General features: G+C 44.1%; 1 protein-coding gene across 1 annotated transcript in view; it reads right to left on the reverse strand.

Moving 5' to 3' along the window:
- ZFAND3 (zinc finger AN1-type containing 3) overlaps window positions 1–16,585 on the reverse strand; it is a 617,257-nt gene extending 600,672 nt beyond the window's left edge. The window contains exon 1 of the mRNA XM_078647365.1: window positions 16,073–16,585. Coding sequence (XP_078503491.1) covers window positions 16,073–16,143 — 71 coding nt within the window. The 5' untranslated portion in view covers window positions 16,144–16,585. The remainder of the gene's footprint in view (window positions 1–16,072) is intronic.
- Window positions 16,586–17,480: the final 895 nt, after the last annotated feature.

Consider the following 17,480-nt stretch of genomic DNA (forward strand, 5'->3'; position numbering starts at 1 on the left):
CACTACCTACAAAGCAAAATCAACTACATCACACTGATTATCTCAAAACAGGATCAAACGTCCGTAGAATAACCTCATGAAAGGTCCATCGCTGACCGAGTTACATTTTACGTGATAGTCTTAAGAATAAGGCGCAATTCTATTTCTTAAAATAACGGAACAAGTCGGTGTTCCTGCACGAAAATGTGCCTACTGAGAGAGATCCTGCCTTGTAGGTATTTTGGGATAAAAAAAAAAAATCATTGGAGAAGGTTACTGTCACTTAAATGCTACTTTAAAGTCAAAATCCACTTTTTTTTTTATGGATAACGCACTTAGTTCCTGAATATTTTAAGTACTGGAGCGTTAAGCTCCCAAACTATGAATTGTGACCAACTACACATCTCCAAGTCAATACAACTTAACAAAAATTAAATTTCCCACCCACTACAACAGCTTCTTAAAATGCAGGAAATGCTCTTGAAATAATTGGGAACTCTCGCAGTATTTGCGGTCTATCAAAAGATGAAGTATAACATTCTTTAATAATGTCTGGAAAAGTAATCCAGTGAGCTTTTTTTGGGGTGAATGCCCCAGAGGCTTAGCGCAGTGCATTGGTCATGTGCACAAGTCTCTCAAATAGGACTGTTCGGAAAACAACTCTCACCAGCTACAGTAAAATATCTCATATTGTCAGTAGTGACCAGGTGGCTGGGTGTTAACGTTTGCCAGAACCTGTGGACTTCTCAAGCAAAACAGCCACACACGCAAAGCCTGGTCTTTTAAGACAAACGCTGAAGTGTATAGTACTCACGAATGAGCTAGTAACTGTCATGCCAGGATGGTTGAACCATATCATGTACAAGGAAAAAAAATAAGTAAATTATTGGTTTTAGTTCCATTCAACTTAAAAACAGTGGCCTATGCCGATGACATGGATATTCTCCCAAAAAAGCAGACACAGCCATCCCTTCCGTAGTTGGAATTAAACAATGCTTTTCTGAAATTTTAAATTATAGTTTGAACAGACACAACTGAAGTCCTTCTGAAAGCACACTGCCTCTCAACAAGCACTGGGTCGTCAGGTCTACAATGGCACCCCAAATTCATTAAATACCTCGGAGTGCGGTTTTCTAATGATATTACGGCCTCAATAAGATACAATTAAACGAAAACCCTAGACAATATTAAAAACGTGGTCTCCCAAACACATATTGTGGTATGGTTGAATGGAATCATTAACAAGCATTTGCAATGCAATAGGTCTCGCATTGAAGCGAGTTTGAGCTATTGACATTGCAAATAACAATGCCTTTTATGTTTGTTATCTCTTTAAAAACATAAATAAAAGACATTGTTATTTACAATGCCAATAGCTTAAACTCGCGTCAATGCGAGACCTATTGCATTGCAATTGCTTGTTTAAAGGGGGTCTCGAAACAGGCCTCCATCGGCTCTGTTTTGAGCCCTGGCACAGGTAGTCTGATTTTTTCCGGACTGCAGTGGCAGCATGCACATCATGTGCACGTACGGACACGGATCACTTCTCACTAGTGAAGAAGTTACGGCATGACGTCATGCCAGGTGAGCGTTGTAGGGAATGGGAAATCCTTTTTAAAAAGTCATTTTTTCTATGGATTTTCCCTTCTCTTTTTGAAACTCGGGAACAGCAACATTGTCGTGGTGTCACCAGGGCTTCAAGTGGAAGCTTTTTCAATAATATCTACAAGCCACAGTTGCTGCTTATTTATCTTATGCAACTAACAACCACTGACAAAGCCAATAGTTCTGACTTGTTTCAGGTATGATCTTACTTGTATCATATCTGGATGCAATGACAGAAACAGCAAAATACAAGTCGGACGGCACACCATGCTAAGCACAATTTTTACCGTAGCTGTTTTAACCATGCCCTTAATTACATGGACACGCCCCTTTGAGAGATCCTCCACTTTTTGTCCCACTTAAAGCCCTGTATAGACCCCTACCGTTTTTCACAGGGACCCAGGGATCAACATATTTCGTGTGCTCCATTTCTATGAGGTAGGTACCCACATGCATAATTCGGTCTGTCCTCAAACTCCCCACAAGATGTCATGAATGTTACCAGTGACGTTGCAGCGCCATCTTCAGAGTACATCACCGAACTTCATACATCTCACCCAGAGCCTCCCGTGTAGACCCAGTAACTACTGACAGCCATCTTACACTCGGGTATTCTGATAGGGTGCCAAAAAACCAGCTGCAACTCGAGGCGCTTCATGACCTTGTGAAGGGTTTGGAGCACCATGTAAACGCTACAATCTAACGGCAGGAGCGCCGCAGCCAGGTAAGGCTTAATTGTATTGTATTTGCATTTATATAGCGCTTACTACCCCTGACGAGGCGTCGAAGCGCTTTTTCGGTGAGTAGCACGCTACTCCGGGACCCATAGAGGATTAGTGTGGAATTAGTATAGTGAAACATGCAAGTACATTTTAAGTGGTGGATAGGTTAGTCCGTTATTTGGATTTAGAATGATAGCAGAAGGATAGAGGAGGACAAAGGTTTGTATTTATATAGCGCTTGTTGACGCACGCTATTCAGGAAGCCTACAAAGGATTAGTGGTGAATTAATATGGTGAAATATGAAGTAATTTCAGTGGTGGATATTAGTCAGTTACTTCGAGTGAGAGGTTAACGGAGGGATAAAAGGGGAAGAGAGATTTGCATTCATATTGCACTGGTTATCCCTGATGGGTGTTGAATCGCTTTTCTGGCGAGTAGCACGCCACTCCGGAACACAAAGTATTACTGTTGAAAATTATTATAGTAAAAAATATGAAGTAATTTGAGTAGTGGATATGTTATTCAGTTATTTGGGTAGTATATTAGTTTGTTCCTTTGTGTGGTTTGAAAGGTGGGTATATGTTTGTATTTTGTGATGGTAAGTATTATGAGGTGTTGTGCTTTGAAGATCTTGTGCTGGTGTGTGTGATATGTTTTGATTTTGAGGAGTAGTGAAAAAGGGTTCTGATGTATATGTTTAATGCAATGGATTTGGTTGTGTAGTATTGTTTGTGAGAGGAGGATGTGACGTAGAGGGGGTGGTGATGTGTTTATGAGTAGGGTGTATGTTGTGTGTAGGAGGGAATGAAGTAGAGGTGAGCGTGTTTATCTTAGACCGGTTTGTAGCAAGAATTAGAAAGTGTGGTGTGTGCAGTGTGTGTGTGTTGTGCGTTAGTGTTATGGTAGAAGGGAGAGGAGGGTGTTCGTTGGACAACTGATGGAAGGATGATTATACATTTTTTAGTGATAAAAGGTGGTCTGTTAGGTGTAATTACAGAAGGGAGTGTGTGTCTGAATGGGATGTAGTTATGTATGGTGTTGATTGGCGTTGTGTTAGTGATGAGAGTATTGGTTAGTGGTATAGGATAGAGTTGTGTACTGTTTGTAGGTGATGGTGGATATGTGTGGTAGTTGGGATAGTAGGGTGTGTAGATGTGGTTTGGTTGGGTTTATAGTGCAGGCTGGTACATTAATCTGTGCATAGTGTTGTGCGTGGTGTACATTTGGTGTGAGTGTGTTGCTCCGTTTGTGGATGTGGATGGTGTAGGCTGGGTATTGCTAAATGAGAAGGGCAGCATTTCTTGCCCTAGTCCCGACCAGTCTCAAACAGGAAACTGCCCTTGTCCTCTCTTACAGGAAACTGCCCTTGTCCTCTCTGGCCTCGCCTCGACGCCCTAAGCCTGGCCTTTTTTCTAGCCCTAGTAATCAGGTGACCCCTTCAGCCAATGGGAACCCTAACACTATCCAATCACAACACTAGCCCTAAAATCTAGAACCAATAGGAGACCAGGACCTTACAGACAATCTTAGCCTAGTCCAAGCACCCAATCAGTTAAAAAAAACCTGATCTCTACGTCCAATAAAGGCCCTAGCCCTACCAGTAGTCCCAAAACAAGTCCAGGCAACCAATGGCACAGGTAGCCCTAGTCCCTACTTCCAATAGAAAGCCTAACCCTCCTCTAAGTCCCACACCTAGTCCACCAACCAATAACACCAGAAGCCCTAATCGCTACTTCCAATTAAAGGTCTAACCCTAGCCCTAGTCCCACCCTACTCCCAACAACCAATAACATAGGAATCCCTACTTCCAATAGAAATCCTAACCCTAGCCCTAGTCCCAATCCTACAATGATTGAATCACAGACCCAGAAACCAATGAGAACCCTCAAATACCCAACCAATGAGGACATTAACCCTAATCCAATAGAAACACCAGATACAACCATCAATCAGTGTAGACATGTACCAACCACTAGCAGACCATATAAAGTCCCAGCGACCTCAGACAAGGTTTGCTGGCCAGGGAGTTGGAAGCTGCTTCTCCTGTTCAGAATCTCCTAGGAGACAGACAGGCTCAATCCACACTTTGGACTTCAGCAGGAAAGGGCCTCACTAGCTTGAAATCTATCAATACTGTTTGAATACAACTTTACTCCCCTGCTGGCCAAAAAACGAAGTGCACAGGCCCTAGTAAAACACAGTTTAAACAGCTCACAGAAGCACCCTCGGATGTAGAAAAATCCCTGTTGCTGGGGCGGAGGGGGGGGGGGGGTGCAGGGGGGCTGGTTTCACTGGCTTGTGAACACGAAATGGTGGCTGGGAGTGCACTGTTTTAACATACAGGTCTTAGCACAGAGCAAAGGAGAAATTTGGAGGGAAAACACCAAGGAACGAGAGGGACAAACTACAGAGGTTGGACTGCAAATTCCACAATTCAACACACTAAATGGAGGCAATCATGGGCAGGGAAAACCACAAATTGAAAACACAGCACAGGTGATAAAATATGCAATTACAGGCGGGCTAAAACTACAATATTTAAATGCAATTACAGGCGGGCTAAAACTACAATATTTAAATGAAGGCTAAACTGTTTTTGTAAAGGTTGAGTGGTAAATGTTAATTTAGGGTCAGATGTAGCGCTCTTGATGACGTTGATTCAGCTAAACGGAACTATGAATTTGGCTTGGTACAACGTACTGCCCTTTCAGATGAAATATCATCCGATGAAACGGTCACAATGAGATGGGTCTTGGCCTTGTACACCAGTGACCGCTGTTGACACGCAGGGGTCAAGCAGGCAGCGGTGGCAGGCGAGGTCATGTGGACACAGAAAGGGGGTCACGGACAGAACGGCGCCCCCGTGCCACCCATCCAGGGTGGAAAGAGCTGGGCTTCCCGCACTGCTAATCGCCCGCTTTTTATTCTTCATATAAAATGATCATGGATACCATACAGCACCTTAATTTCACACCATTTTATTCTGCACTAGGACCGAGAAAGTTTCTAAAAATAAAACAAGCATCCCCAGGGGTAGAAGGAAGGATAGATTGGGAGCCTGAGAGTGTTTTTTCTTCTCACTCAGACCGGAGGACAGTGACAGAGGGCCCGTGGGATGCAGCGAGGTCTAATCGCAGGACTCGGATTGCACCCATATTGCGGAATGAAGAAGAGTGATGAATGTGGCAAGCCATCGGATTGAAAAACAAGCACGAGACGCACAGGGAAAGTTCTTACCTACTGAGAACATCCTGAGCTGGGCGTGCGAATGAAGAAAGCGAAAGTGTCAATGCTTGCGACGACGTCAGTTGCGTGGGGCATGGAGCGCGGGCCAGAAGAGTCCAGGGCTCCCGTGAGCTGAGGGAGCACCGTGTGTTGGAGAACCGAGGTGGGAGCCCACCCCGCAGAGAGAAGTCCAGAAGGAGCCCACCCTGCCTTCGTGAATGCCGCATGGTGCGGCCGAAGCAAGATTTCAGGCGGGGCTCCTGTGAGCAAAACGGAGCCCTGCCTGTTGCTGCGCCACAAGAGCCAGTGAGTGGGGTTGGGCAGGAGGCATGCTGGGCGCCGCCCCTGGACAAGAGATGTGCACGCATATGGTGCATGCAGGAGTTTTGATAAAGACGCGAGCCTATGTGTGCACATCTCCTATCTGTTAAGCTTCAGCACAGACAGTCGATGTGCACGCATACGGCTTGCGGCGTTATTACAACTCTTGCTCGCACCATATGCGTACACAGCTCCTGTCCAGGACTTGCCTTACACGTGCACAGGTCCTGTCCCGATTTGGAGCCAAGTCAGCAACAATAGGTCTCGCCGATAGCGCCGCATCGCTAGGCAAGACCTAAAAATGAAGATTACGCCTTTGAATAACTTCATTTCCAATATGCTCCCTGTAGTCTATCAAACTATTTATTTACTTCTATAGACAAAGTTACTTCATCATTCCTGTAGATCAATCAAAAGGTCAGAGTGCCTTCCAAGAAAGTAAGTTTAGACTATATGGCAGAGGCAAACTCCTAAAATGGTGTAATGACCAAACCAGTTATATCGCCACACTAAGAGCAAGATGGTTCATCAACAACCCTGCCCTCCAACCTTCTAGGTGCTGCACAGAAAATTATCTTGCCTCCTCCTACTATTTAATTGCAAACATATCAATAACCTGTTTTGACCCCCTACACTTTTAACAAATTGTAATGGGCACAACAAAAGCGATTCTCCTCTTAGACCAAAAACATCAATGCACATTTTAAATACCAACATTTTAATCGCTCTGGAACTGTAACAATACTGACACTGGCTTGTCAGCCGCAGAGTGGTGCATATGGGAGGAAAAAGATATCTTGCTAGACAAATTTATACTCCGATTTAGGCTTCTTTCCTTCCCTGAAATTCAACATTTTAAAAACATTATCTAATCTTGACTCTTACCCCCTTCTAAAACAAAAGGCGAAATTATCCAAAATAGGTCCTCTTAATGATCTGGAAATAGGTTGCCTTAGACTGAAATAAATCGCATGAGGTCACACTGCTTCCAAAAACTACAAATGATTTAACATTCAAAGTAACAAATCCCTCTTTCCTCTCTCACCCAAATGGGGAAAACACTTCAGACCTCTCAATAGAGACCTCACAAATTAAGAAACTTGGTCCAACAGATGCACCAAAGCCCTTCTACACAAAGTCACGCCCTCTGTTGCACAGTAGCAATGATTTTGCTCCATTTTATGTATTGGACGTGCAGGTTGGTCAGGCTCAATCTACTTATAATACTTGCAGGAACTGCACAAGTGAACCAGGGTATTTAGAACACGTTTTATTTTTGATGCAAAGCAAAAGTTTCAGGATCAAACTTAGACTCGATTACAGGGTATTTTTAAACACTATTGTATTAGATTTACCCGCAGTAATTTTGGGCCCATTAGGAGCTGCATATTCCCTCACCTTAAACCAAATAGGAGTATGCCTTACTCAACCTCCTCTTAACTACAGTTCTCAAGCAGATTCTTCTGGAATGGAAATCAGACAATCAGAGTTTATTCCACACATGGTGGGCTTGGGTTACCTACATACTTAGTGTTTATATCTCACAAAACCCTCATCAGGCTCCGCATAGACTGTCTAATAATATCAGCGGCAGATGGCATGGGTCGCGGGGTGGATAAAAAAAATGTAAAAGCATAAACTTACCTTGAGGCTGGTTTTGCGTCTCTGCTCCTGCTCTCCTGTCTCAGACAACATGCACAGGAAGCAGGCAGCCAGGCTCCCTTCCCCGTAATGCAGGCTGCATAGAGCACAAGGAAGTGTTCATGACTGGTTTGGGCGGCCCAAGAAGGCCGACTAAACAGTCATTGCACACTTAGGAGTAGGCAAACCACTCCTCCCCTACCTTGCTACGTGAGCAGAGCAGCCCCGCCCACACACCCGCAAAGCAGGAGGACACATCACGAAGCACAAGATGATTTTTGGGATTAAGCTATTTTTATTAGATTTTGTAGTTTTATTATGGTGACTGTTAGATGTCCATCACATAGCATCATGTTACACAATCTACATTTTATTTCCAATAATTGTGTTTGTTTCCAAGAGAGCTATAGAGGAGAGTGGCCTTGGAATATCTCCCTGGCCGTCACCTACCCACTCGTTCTTTGGGCTGACTTTCCCTTTATCTCTTTTCCGTCTTCCCCCTCGCCCTCTCCCTTCTCACTCCACCTCTCCCCACTCCCTCTCTTTTTGTCTATCTGGACATTGGACACAGCTCTTCATCCTCTCCCTGCTAGGTCTCCTTCCTCCCCTCCTTTCCTATAAATTCTCTCAACCGCGTTGTTAGTTTACTGTACCTTTCTACGCTTTTGTAACTGATGTAATTTGTTACGCAATGTCCCTCTGCTATAGCGCTCCGATACCTCCTGGTCTAGCCTGCGCTTTATAATCCTTTTGATGTATTTTCTAATACAAAGTTTCCCTGGTTATGTGCTCTGATACCCCTGGGTCTAGATAGCGCTATATAACCTTCGCAATTTCAAATAAACTAAAAACTGTTTTTTCCTGAACGCTGAGACCTAAGCAACATGGCCGATGACCGGTGGAGCTGCTTGACAGCTAATGAGGAGTCTGGCCCTGGTTTTCCCCCTAGACCGTCACCTACCCAGCCGGGCATTGGGCATTGTTCCGCCTCGCCTCCCTTCCCTCCTACGAATTTTGGAAACATTGTTTATGTGTACTATACCTTAGTATGCTCTTTTATCTGATGTAACTTGTAACGCAACGATCCTAAATGTAACGCGCTCAGATACCCTCTTGGGTCAAGTTCGCGCTATATAAAAACTTTATAAATATGTGTTGAGCAGTGCATGCTTGAGGCTGAGATGATAGTGTTCAAGACTCGTGGGGGGGGGGGGGTAATCATCCTTCACGGAGCATAAAATGATAACTTAAAGTTATTATCATTTTATAGCAGAGGAGCTGCACCTGCTGTGACCCACTTAATAGGTTCATTGAGGAATTTTTTGGTGGATTATCTTTGCATCATTTGTGTGCTGTTAGCTAGAGCCTTGGTTGCTCTAACCACACATTAACCAAAGTGCCGGATAATACTCCTTTTCCTTCCTTATTCCTCTCTAAATTATTTATTGGTCTTACTTGCTCTATTTTCTCCTTCTTTGGTTTAAAGGGGCATTATACCACCATGTACGTGTGTCCTAAAATTATTCCTGCAGCAATTTGCAAAGTATCTTCCTATGCACTTCGTAGACAACAGCAATATATTTAGTTTGTTTGAAACTTAGTTAAATACCAGGTATTGTCAGTGAATAACAATTTGGCTGCATGCATATAGTGTGTAACTACACTTTGTATTTGAGCTTCATGTACAATAAGAAGCAACATCATCACAAATTTCCAAGTATGGAGTTGGACCAATACCCTCAAATTGAGCGGCTCAAAAAAAACAAATTCTGGCACTGTTACCTGTACACCACCTCAAAAACACTAACACCGGTGTGGACAAACCTTTCTTTGGAGAAAGCAAAAAATAAAGTACAAAACGTGGGAGTGATGTGGGATGCCGATCGCAGTCTGAATTCACAAGTGGAAGCAGCTGTCAAAACATTTCTCCAAATGGAACTCCTTAGGAAAAGAAGCTTTCATTCATCCTTACTCAATACCAGCACAAGAAAGCAGGGATTCTCGTTACCTCAAGATAACAAAAGCACAACAACGCTCTGCACATATTGTCAGCCTAAATTGAACGGCTTCAGAAGACTAAGAACCTTGTAGGCATGATGATCTTTGCCTAAAGATAAACAAACAACAGCACACACAAATGGAGGCACTGATTCTCAGTAATAAAAAAAAATCCAGATTACCTGCTTCAATTATAAACAGACTGAAGGTGCAGCAACCCCACAATACATGCAACAAAAAGTAATGAGACCTACGCCAAACGCAAGAGCGTCCCTAATTCGTTCTCAAAACTTGATAACAGACACTCAATTCAATAAGCTTTATTCGATTCGTAAAAAACCAACCATAAAAGCACAAGTACATCAGCATTTAAAACATTATACTTTTCCTAGCATCGATAGATTTAAGAATAAAAGTTGCGGTAAAAAAACATATCAGGTTCTTGCATTGTAAAAATCAACCTCATAGCAGCTTCCGTAGTGAAAGTACAATATTTTAAAAACAAGGGTTTTAAAAATGCAATACGAAGGTTCATGTACAAATCACATATGAGGAGAAAGTGCAAGGTGCTTGGTTTGGTGTGGCCATCACATGGGCAGGGGGAAGCTGGGTGCTGTTTTACTCGTCGAAATGCTACCAAATGATGGACGAGGCAGAGTCGCAATCTAGCGAGTACATATCTATGTGAGATTCTAGTTACCTGGCTCAAGTAGGTTTGGAAACCCCTCAAAAACTGAACAACAATTCGAGAATTGGCAAGTTGTTAAATGCCCGATGTTACTTAGGTACCTCTTTCCTGTGTAACAAAAACAAATTCCTCATTTCTGATTTGGGCAGCTCTGCTACGGCATTTGGGTCACCCAGAATATGTATTTTAAAAACTTCTTTAAAGCTGTATATAATATGTTTGAGCCAGGGAATTTTAAGACATTTATCCAATCGGAGACAGTCTTTGATTATTGTTCTATTAAAAGCGGTCTCTTCCTTTCGCCAAATGGATCTCCAGATCAGTAAGGGCCTAAATGCTGTTAAGTCCGACAAGTAGCTGATTCCAACTTCCCTATGGATTAATTCTGTTGATGCTGAAGATGGTAAACAGAGCAATTTTTTGAGAAACATATTTTCCACTATTAGTTACTATTAGAGTTATGACCCCAGAACCATAGAGTGCATCAGAGGTACATCTAGATTGATAAATATGTTTCATATCTCTAATTCGTCGGTCACCCAGCTTCGCTGCAAATCTAAAAACATCGTGGACACTTTTTGCCAACTTTGCCTGGACATTCCACATCTCTTGTGACCAAGTACCGTCCCCAGCAAAAGTTATCCCTAAATAACAAAATGTATCCACTATTTGGATTTTCTGCCCATCTATAAAAAAGGAATTCATCTTTTTTCGCCTCGGGCCACAAACCACAGTGTAAGTTTTACTTTTATTAATCTGCAACTTCCTCCTCACAATAAAATCAGCAAACATATCTATTAGCCGCAGAAGGCCAATTGGGGTCCTTGATAAGAGCACGGCATCGTCTGCATATAGCAGTACCGCACGTCTTGGCCGTCCGCCTGTGGTGCATCCGATTTTACTAATTTAAGTACTGTGTCGACCTCATTAATGAAAAATTTAAAAAGCAGAGGAGCAAGGACGCAGCCCTGTCAAATGCCACATCTAACATTAAATTTAGGAGTACATTCTCCCCTATGCCCGTACCGTACAGATGTTAATCTTTCGTAGAGCCTCGCCAAGAAATAGATTATAGACTCGGGCCCCAAGGCCTAAAAGGGTTGGCCATAGAAAGGAATGGTCCACTAAATCGAAAGCGCTGCTAAGGTCAGCGAAACATAGGAAAAGGGACTCTTGCTTGGCACATGTGTATTTTCCAATTAATCAATCTAAATTAATACACTGTTCAAGGGTTCCTCGCCTATTCCTAAAACCATATTGTGTCTTTGCTAAAATCCCATTATCCTCAGCCCATTCTTCTAATCTAACAAGTAAAATCCTACTCATAATTTTAATGGAGGAATCTAGAAGGGAAATTGGGCAATAGTTTTTAGCGTCAGATTTAGCCCCCTTCTTAAAAATTGGGATGATAATTGATTCACCCCATGTAGTGGGAACACCTTCCGTTACAGCAGCATTAAAAACAATATTTAATAAAGGTCCCCATAAAGCAGGTACAGCTTTATAGACATCTATTGGGACCCCGTCCGGGCCCGGGGCCTTTCCTCCCTTGCTACTTTTAATTGTTCCACCTCTTCTAAGGTTATATTGAGCGGTACGATAGGCCAGGTACTGGGATTGTTAGGGTTATTACTAGTAAAGTTACCTGATTTAAAAATACTAGAGAAATGGGCCACCCATGCCTCGCTGCTAACATTGGACAGCAATTCAGGAACCGCCTCATCTTTTAAAAAGGGAGAATTAACTGTAACCCAGAACAATTGGAAATCTGAGGTATCCACGGCCTGAGTGAGTTTATCCCAAGCCTCCTGTTGTAACTCTCTCTTCAAGTGTGAGTTTATAGTCTAATCTTAATTTCTTTACAAGCATCAGGTCCCTAGGCCTAATGGCCAGTGCTCGTTTTAGCTGGGTGAGTGAGTAAGTACAGGCATGGTTAAACCATCCCTTGTTCTGGGTAAATTCCCTATTAGAGGTCATGGTCAGAATGGAGTCAATGGTATTATTTATTTTACAAAAAATCATTATAATCAGTGCAGGCTCACTTTTGACATCCAGATTCTCGTTAATCTCTACAAAACAATCAGTAACTATGTTTTTTAACACCCTGTCCGGGTTCACCCCCTTCCATTTAATTCTTGTACCATTAGGTCTATACGGTGCGATATTACCCACAGTTGCTAATGTATTTACAGACCTATTTTCCCATAGAGCTACTCTCATTATAATACAATTATGATCACTGAGTAAGGATTCTTCGATCCTAGGGATGGTACACATAGGAATGATATTGTCCGATACCAAAACATGATCAATAATTGAATTTGCATTTCTGCCTGTAAAAGTGGGGACCGATTTCCCCGAACCATCTCTTGCACACTGCATAATATCCAAATCAAAATTCGCCATGAATATATTAAGTGTATCACCATACAGGTTGTGGGGTAAATGAATATCATCATCTCCTATATCGTTTCTTACCCCACAAACCCTTGTAGTAGACAGAGGACATTTGGGTGTATTAAAATCGCCAACCCAAATTATGTCAAAAATTACATCCTCATTTCAATTGAACCTAACTTGCCAATGACATTCTCCAGTTCTGTAACTACTGTAGACCGTGAACTATCAAAGAGATTATTATAGAAGTTGATTAAAAGAACATCCCGGGCATGCTTTTGGTGTAACCAGAGTACCTGTGAATGACACGATGTTAATTTGCCTTTTTACTTCTATAGGCAAGTTAGTTGACAGAAGAATTAAAAGACCCCGCTTAGCTCTACCGGCCACCAAACACAGGGCAGGTAAACCATATGAAACAAACCCCTCAAAACTAACAAAATCTATGCACCAGGTCTGCTGGAGACAGATAATATCATGGGAATTGAGAAAATCCATCCATCCTAACATTTCCATCTTTTTAGTCAACCCAGCTATATTCCAAGTGGCTATGGAGAGCCCTCTAGCTTGGCCTACAATTTCTGTTTCTGTGGGTTGGCCAGTATTATATTCAGGGATCACCCCTTGCTCTAGGCCAGAGTTAGAGGGGTGCGTAGCTCCCCGTGTGCTTGCCTGATCCACAGATCCCTGTCCCACTATAACAGACACTTAATGGTTCTCTGTGGCAGCCCCTGCATCTAGAACAACCTGACCAAGGAAGGCGATCAGGCCCAATCAGTGATGCAGTACAGGGAGAGACTCAAGATTCATCTGTTCTTACCACAATATTCTCCTCCTCCAGTGCACTTCCTTGAGCATGACTCTCCTATTTTGTATGTTGTGCTACTTCCTTGTGACTCCGAGCTTGTTTTAGATGTTCAGAGACTGCCAACTAACTTGTACCCTTCCCACTACACAATGTAACCACACTCACAGATTATTGGCACCACTTGGACATGGCCTGATCTTCTGAACCCGGCAAGACCTGTTAAACCATCACTTTTGTATCACAATCACCACTCTTCTTTGCAACAAGTTTGGGTACCGGTTGTATCTACCGTCCCAACATATGAGTAAGCGGAAAGATGCAATTTAGTTTGACACTGTGAGAGATATAATCAAAGCAAGTGTCCACAATACATGCTAAAAATTTGCCACAAATTCTCTAAGATCAGGGGCAGGGAGAGATCTATATCCAAGGATCACTGCCTGCTTCTATGCAGTCTGTCAGAATGTTTATCATATGCGGTTTTGGCAAAAGGAACAATTAGAGACACCCAATCACAACATGGTAGTGTCTTGAGCACAAGATTAGCATCAGATTTTCTTAGTTCCTCCATGTGGAGAGGGTGAAGGAAAGATATCTTGGCACAGGGTTGGTGGAACGCACTGCATCAAATTAGCACACGGAGTCCAGGAGAGCGAAGACCTCTATTAGATTTCATAAACATGAGAGTCATGGCAGAAAATGGGTGCCACGTTTACTAAATTCTGAGTACTTACTGGAAGATCTCAGTATTTGGCATATTGTTATGAGGATTTGGCAAAAGTTGGCTAAGGTTTATCTGTAGTGTTCTTGTCTGAGGGGAGAATGATGGTAGGCACCCCTCAATCATCTGATTAGACCCTTGGAAACAATCCACTAAGAATTAACTTGACTTTGATTGACAAGTGTGTATACTGACTGGTGATATTCGATACAAATTATTTCAAATCGAGCAGAGGCTGGAAAGGAGTTCCTCCGTATCTTTCAACGTGAGTGAACAATCATCACTAGTTATCTAAATGTATGTCGAAGGCATAAGGATTGGGGTTAGTGGAATAGTGATGATAGGCGTTTACCAACAGTAAGCCATCATTTATGCTACCATAAAATAGGGGAGACAAGGACGGAGTATGGAGTTAACCTCCATTTTTACATTCTGTGGGCATGTTGGGTGGGAAGCAGAGCTCACGTTTCTTCAGCAGTTGATCGAGTAGACATATACTTTGACTCAATGGAGGAGTGGAGGCAAAGTGGTGGCTCCCCATTATATAGACTTTTTCCATATAAAGTGAGCACAACTTTATAATATGGGCATTAACACAATCCTTATACTGGAGTCCCACCCTTCAATCTTTGTTTGATCTTGGAATGGGAAGTTATACTTGATATTTTGTGGTCAACTTAGCAGATAATGGTGGTAAGACACAAGGGCCTCATTACGATGTTGAGCGGACAACACCGTTGTGGAATCGGGACTGACTGACCGGAGTATTAGGATGAAACCGCACACTCCCATTTCTCTATGAGAGCTTGCACTTTCCGACAAGCTTTTCATGTAGGAAAGCTCAACATGAAAAGCCTATGGGTAACAGACATCTTAATCCCGACAGTAGAAACGCCGGGTCCGAATTGAGCCCATCAGAAGACAGCCGGAATGACCGTCCGGTTACACTTCTGACCAGCGTCATTGTAATACGGCGGTCGAAAGTGAAACCGATTATGTCGGTCGGCAAGCCTCCAACCGCAGATCAGAGGCTTGCTGACCGACATCAAAATGAAGGCCAAAGTCACAATATTAACTTTAATGATGTTTTATGACAAGGAGCAGGCCGTCAGCAAGGGGCCCAACAGACACAGCTATGCATACCAATATTCTATAATGGAGAAATTAGACACGGAAGAACCTAGAACACATTACAACACAGCATTGTTGGCAAAATAAAAATATTAGGGTAACCCCCTTCATTAGGACGAGTGCAGTCACGTTTTACTAGGAATAAGCAGGTGCCTACACCCTTTATAAAAGGATATCATTCCTTTCCTGATATGGGCACCACCTGTCATTCTACAACTTTTTCATCTATTAGATGTGTTGAGATAACCCAAGGTTCGCTATTTAACCTACACCATACCACGTCAAGTTTGCAAAGCGAACCTTCCCCTTACACATGGAATGCACATCATACCATATATGGGCGAGGGCTGCTAAAGAGACACGTTTTACTTGTATGTTGTGGTAACCTTTTTCCTTATAGTTTAAAAGGGATTTGCCCCTTTCTATTTAAGGCGTATTTTAATGGAGGTAGGGGGGTAGGGGTCATCCTTTCCTTACACATGGTCACCTTACTATACCAGGGGGGGGGGGGGGTCACCCTTTACTTGGTGCGAAGGATCCTGACAGCTCTATGTATGGAGGGAGTCCCACCCTTGCTAGGATAGGAGTTTCCCAGCTGTGCACAGTGAGGCTCTGCTGGGGGAAGTGTCAGCAGGCCCGGCTTCACACACAGGCCCCACTTGACTCATCATTTCTACACTGTGCATTACATGGCACACAGGGTTAACACTGCCTTTGTCCAAAGGCGGAAATAAAAGAATGTGCAGTGTAACAAACCAATAGCTGCACGCCTGGGTATTGGGGGGCGCGCCTCCCTTGACCCCTCTGCCCCCACACCCGTGCTGCGCCCTCTTACCCCCAGAATCCGCAGGGGCAGCGGGGTGGCAGTCCGGGTGGTTTGCTGCGCTCACTGCCGGCGTCGCCCATGGCTGGGGGCCCAGGGGAGGGCGGCGGCTCGGGGGCCTCTGGGGGCTGCTGGAGGCTGCCGCTAGTGTCCTGCCGCCGCAGCCTCCTGCTCCGGGCGCTGCGGCCGCTCTCGGGTCCGGCTCCGTGGACGGGGAAGGCGCTGGGTCCCGGGAAGCACGGCCCTAACCAGCCCTGGGATCCGAGCAGCGCCACTGCAGGCCGCCAGCTGGGGGCGGAGCGTACCACGGCCGTAGAGAGGGGCGCCGGGAGGAGACGGGTCAAGAGAGGCACGCACAGAGTCGCTTGTCCGGCTCTGCCTTCTCCCACTCGGACAACACTGGGCCCTCCGAGTACCGCGAAGCAAACGAGAGAGTACTGAAAGGCAGAGGGCTGGGAGCACCTTTCACCGCACGCCAGCCTCCTCCCCCTTTTCAACCGTGGTACAGTCCGCTTCGAGATCCTTTGGTTTAGAACTGAAGCAGAAAACCAGAAATCAGCTGGAAGAGGGCGACACCATTGCACCTACGCGCGGGGGTGCAGGGCCTTCTTTATGACAAATAGGCACGCCTTTACCTGTACCATCCTACACGTACTCTTCACATAGATGTTTCAATAGGTAGTATACTTTGCCACAAATTGCACTGGCATCCCAATTTCAAGTACAGGTGCGGGTTGGTGAACTGGGGACGCCACCGACCCCCATTAGCCCGTGGTAGGCGCGAGGCTGGTTGCTGTTTGGTTGGTGCTTGGCAGTCAGCCAGAGTTTGCAGGAAGAGGCAGCGGCCCCGCTTTGTGTGATGGAGACACTGGGGACCCCGGAAGTGACTTCGTCCCAGTGTGCCCAGGGGCCCTGACAGCCCATTCCCATGGGGGGCTTGGACCCCTATGTAACAGCCAGAAGTTGACAAACAGCCATTAAAGGTGCTTAAGTATGCCAACGTCTGGGAACTCCCTTGAATGTGACACACAGAAACAGGGATCATTGTACTTTCCCGTCGACTTGTGTTGGGTTGAAGGATATCTCAAGAGAGAGTAAAATGACGTTCTGCCTCATCTCTGTTGTCTCTGTATACTCTTTCACGTCTTTATAGATGATCAACCCTCATTTGTTACCCAACGATGTCCACTTTTAACCAGGGACTGAATTGACATGGTACATATTGGCCCTGCCATCCACTTAATTGAATAAGTTAACGGAAAAATTATAAATGTTGGCTAAAAATCGTAAATAGCCTCACGTCTGGGGACGCCAAGCAGACATCTGCCCTGGTCACACAACATTCCTTTGAGTACTCTGTAGAACACTCTTGCTTGGTCATGAAGAACTTGCAACTGGAACAAATTAGGTTTGTTTGGGT

The sequence above is a fragment of the Lissotriton helveticus genome, chromosome 6 (assembly GCF_964261635.1).
Source record: "Lissotriton helveticus chromosome 6, aLisHel1.1, whole genome shotgun sequence".
NCBI classification, from domain to species: Eukaryota; Metazoa; Chordata; class Amphibia; order Caudata; family Salamandridae; genus Lissotriton; species Lissotriton helveticus.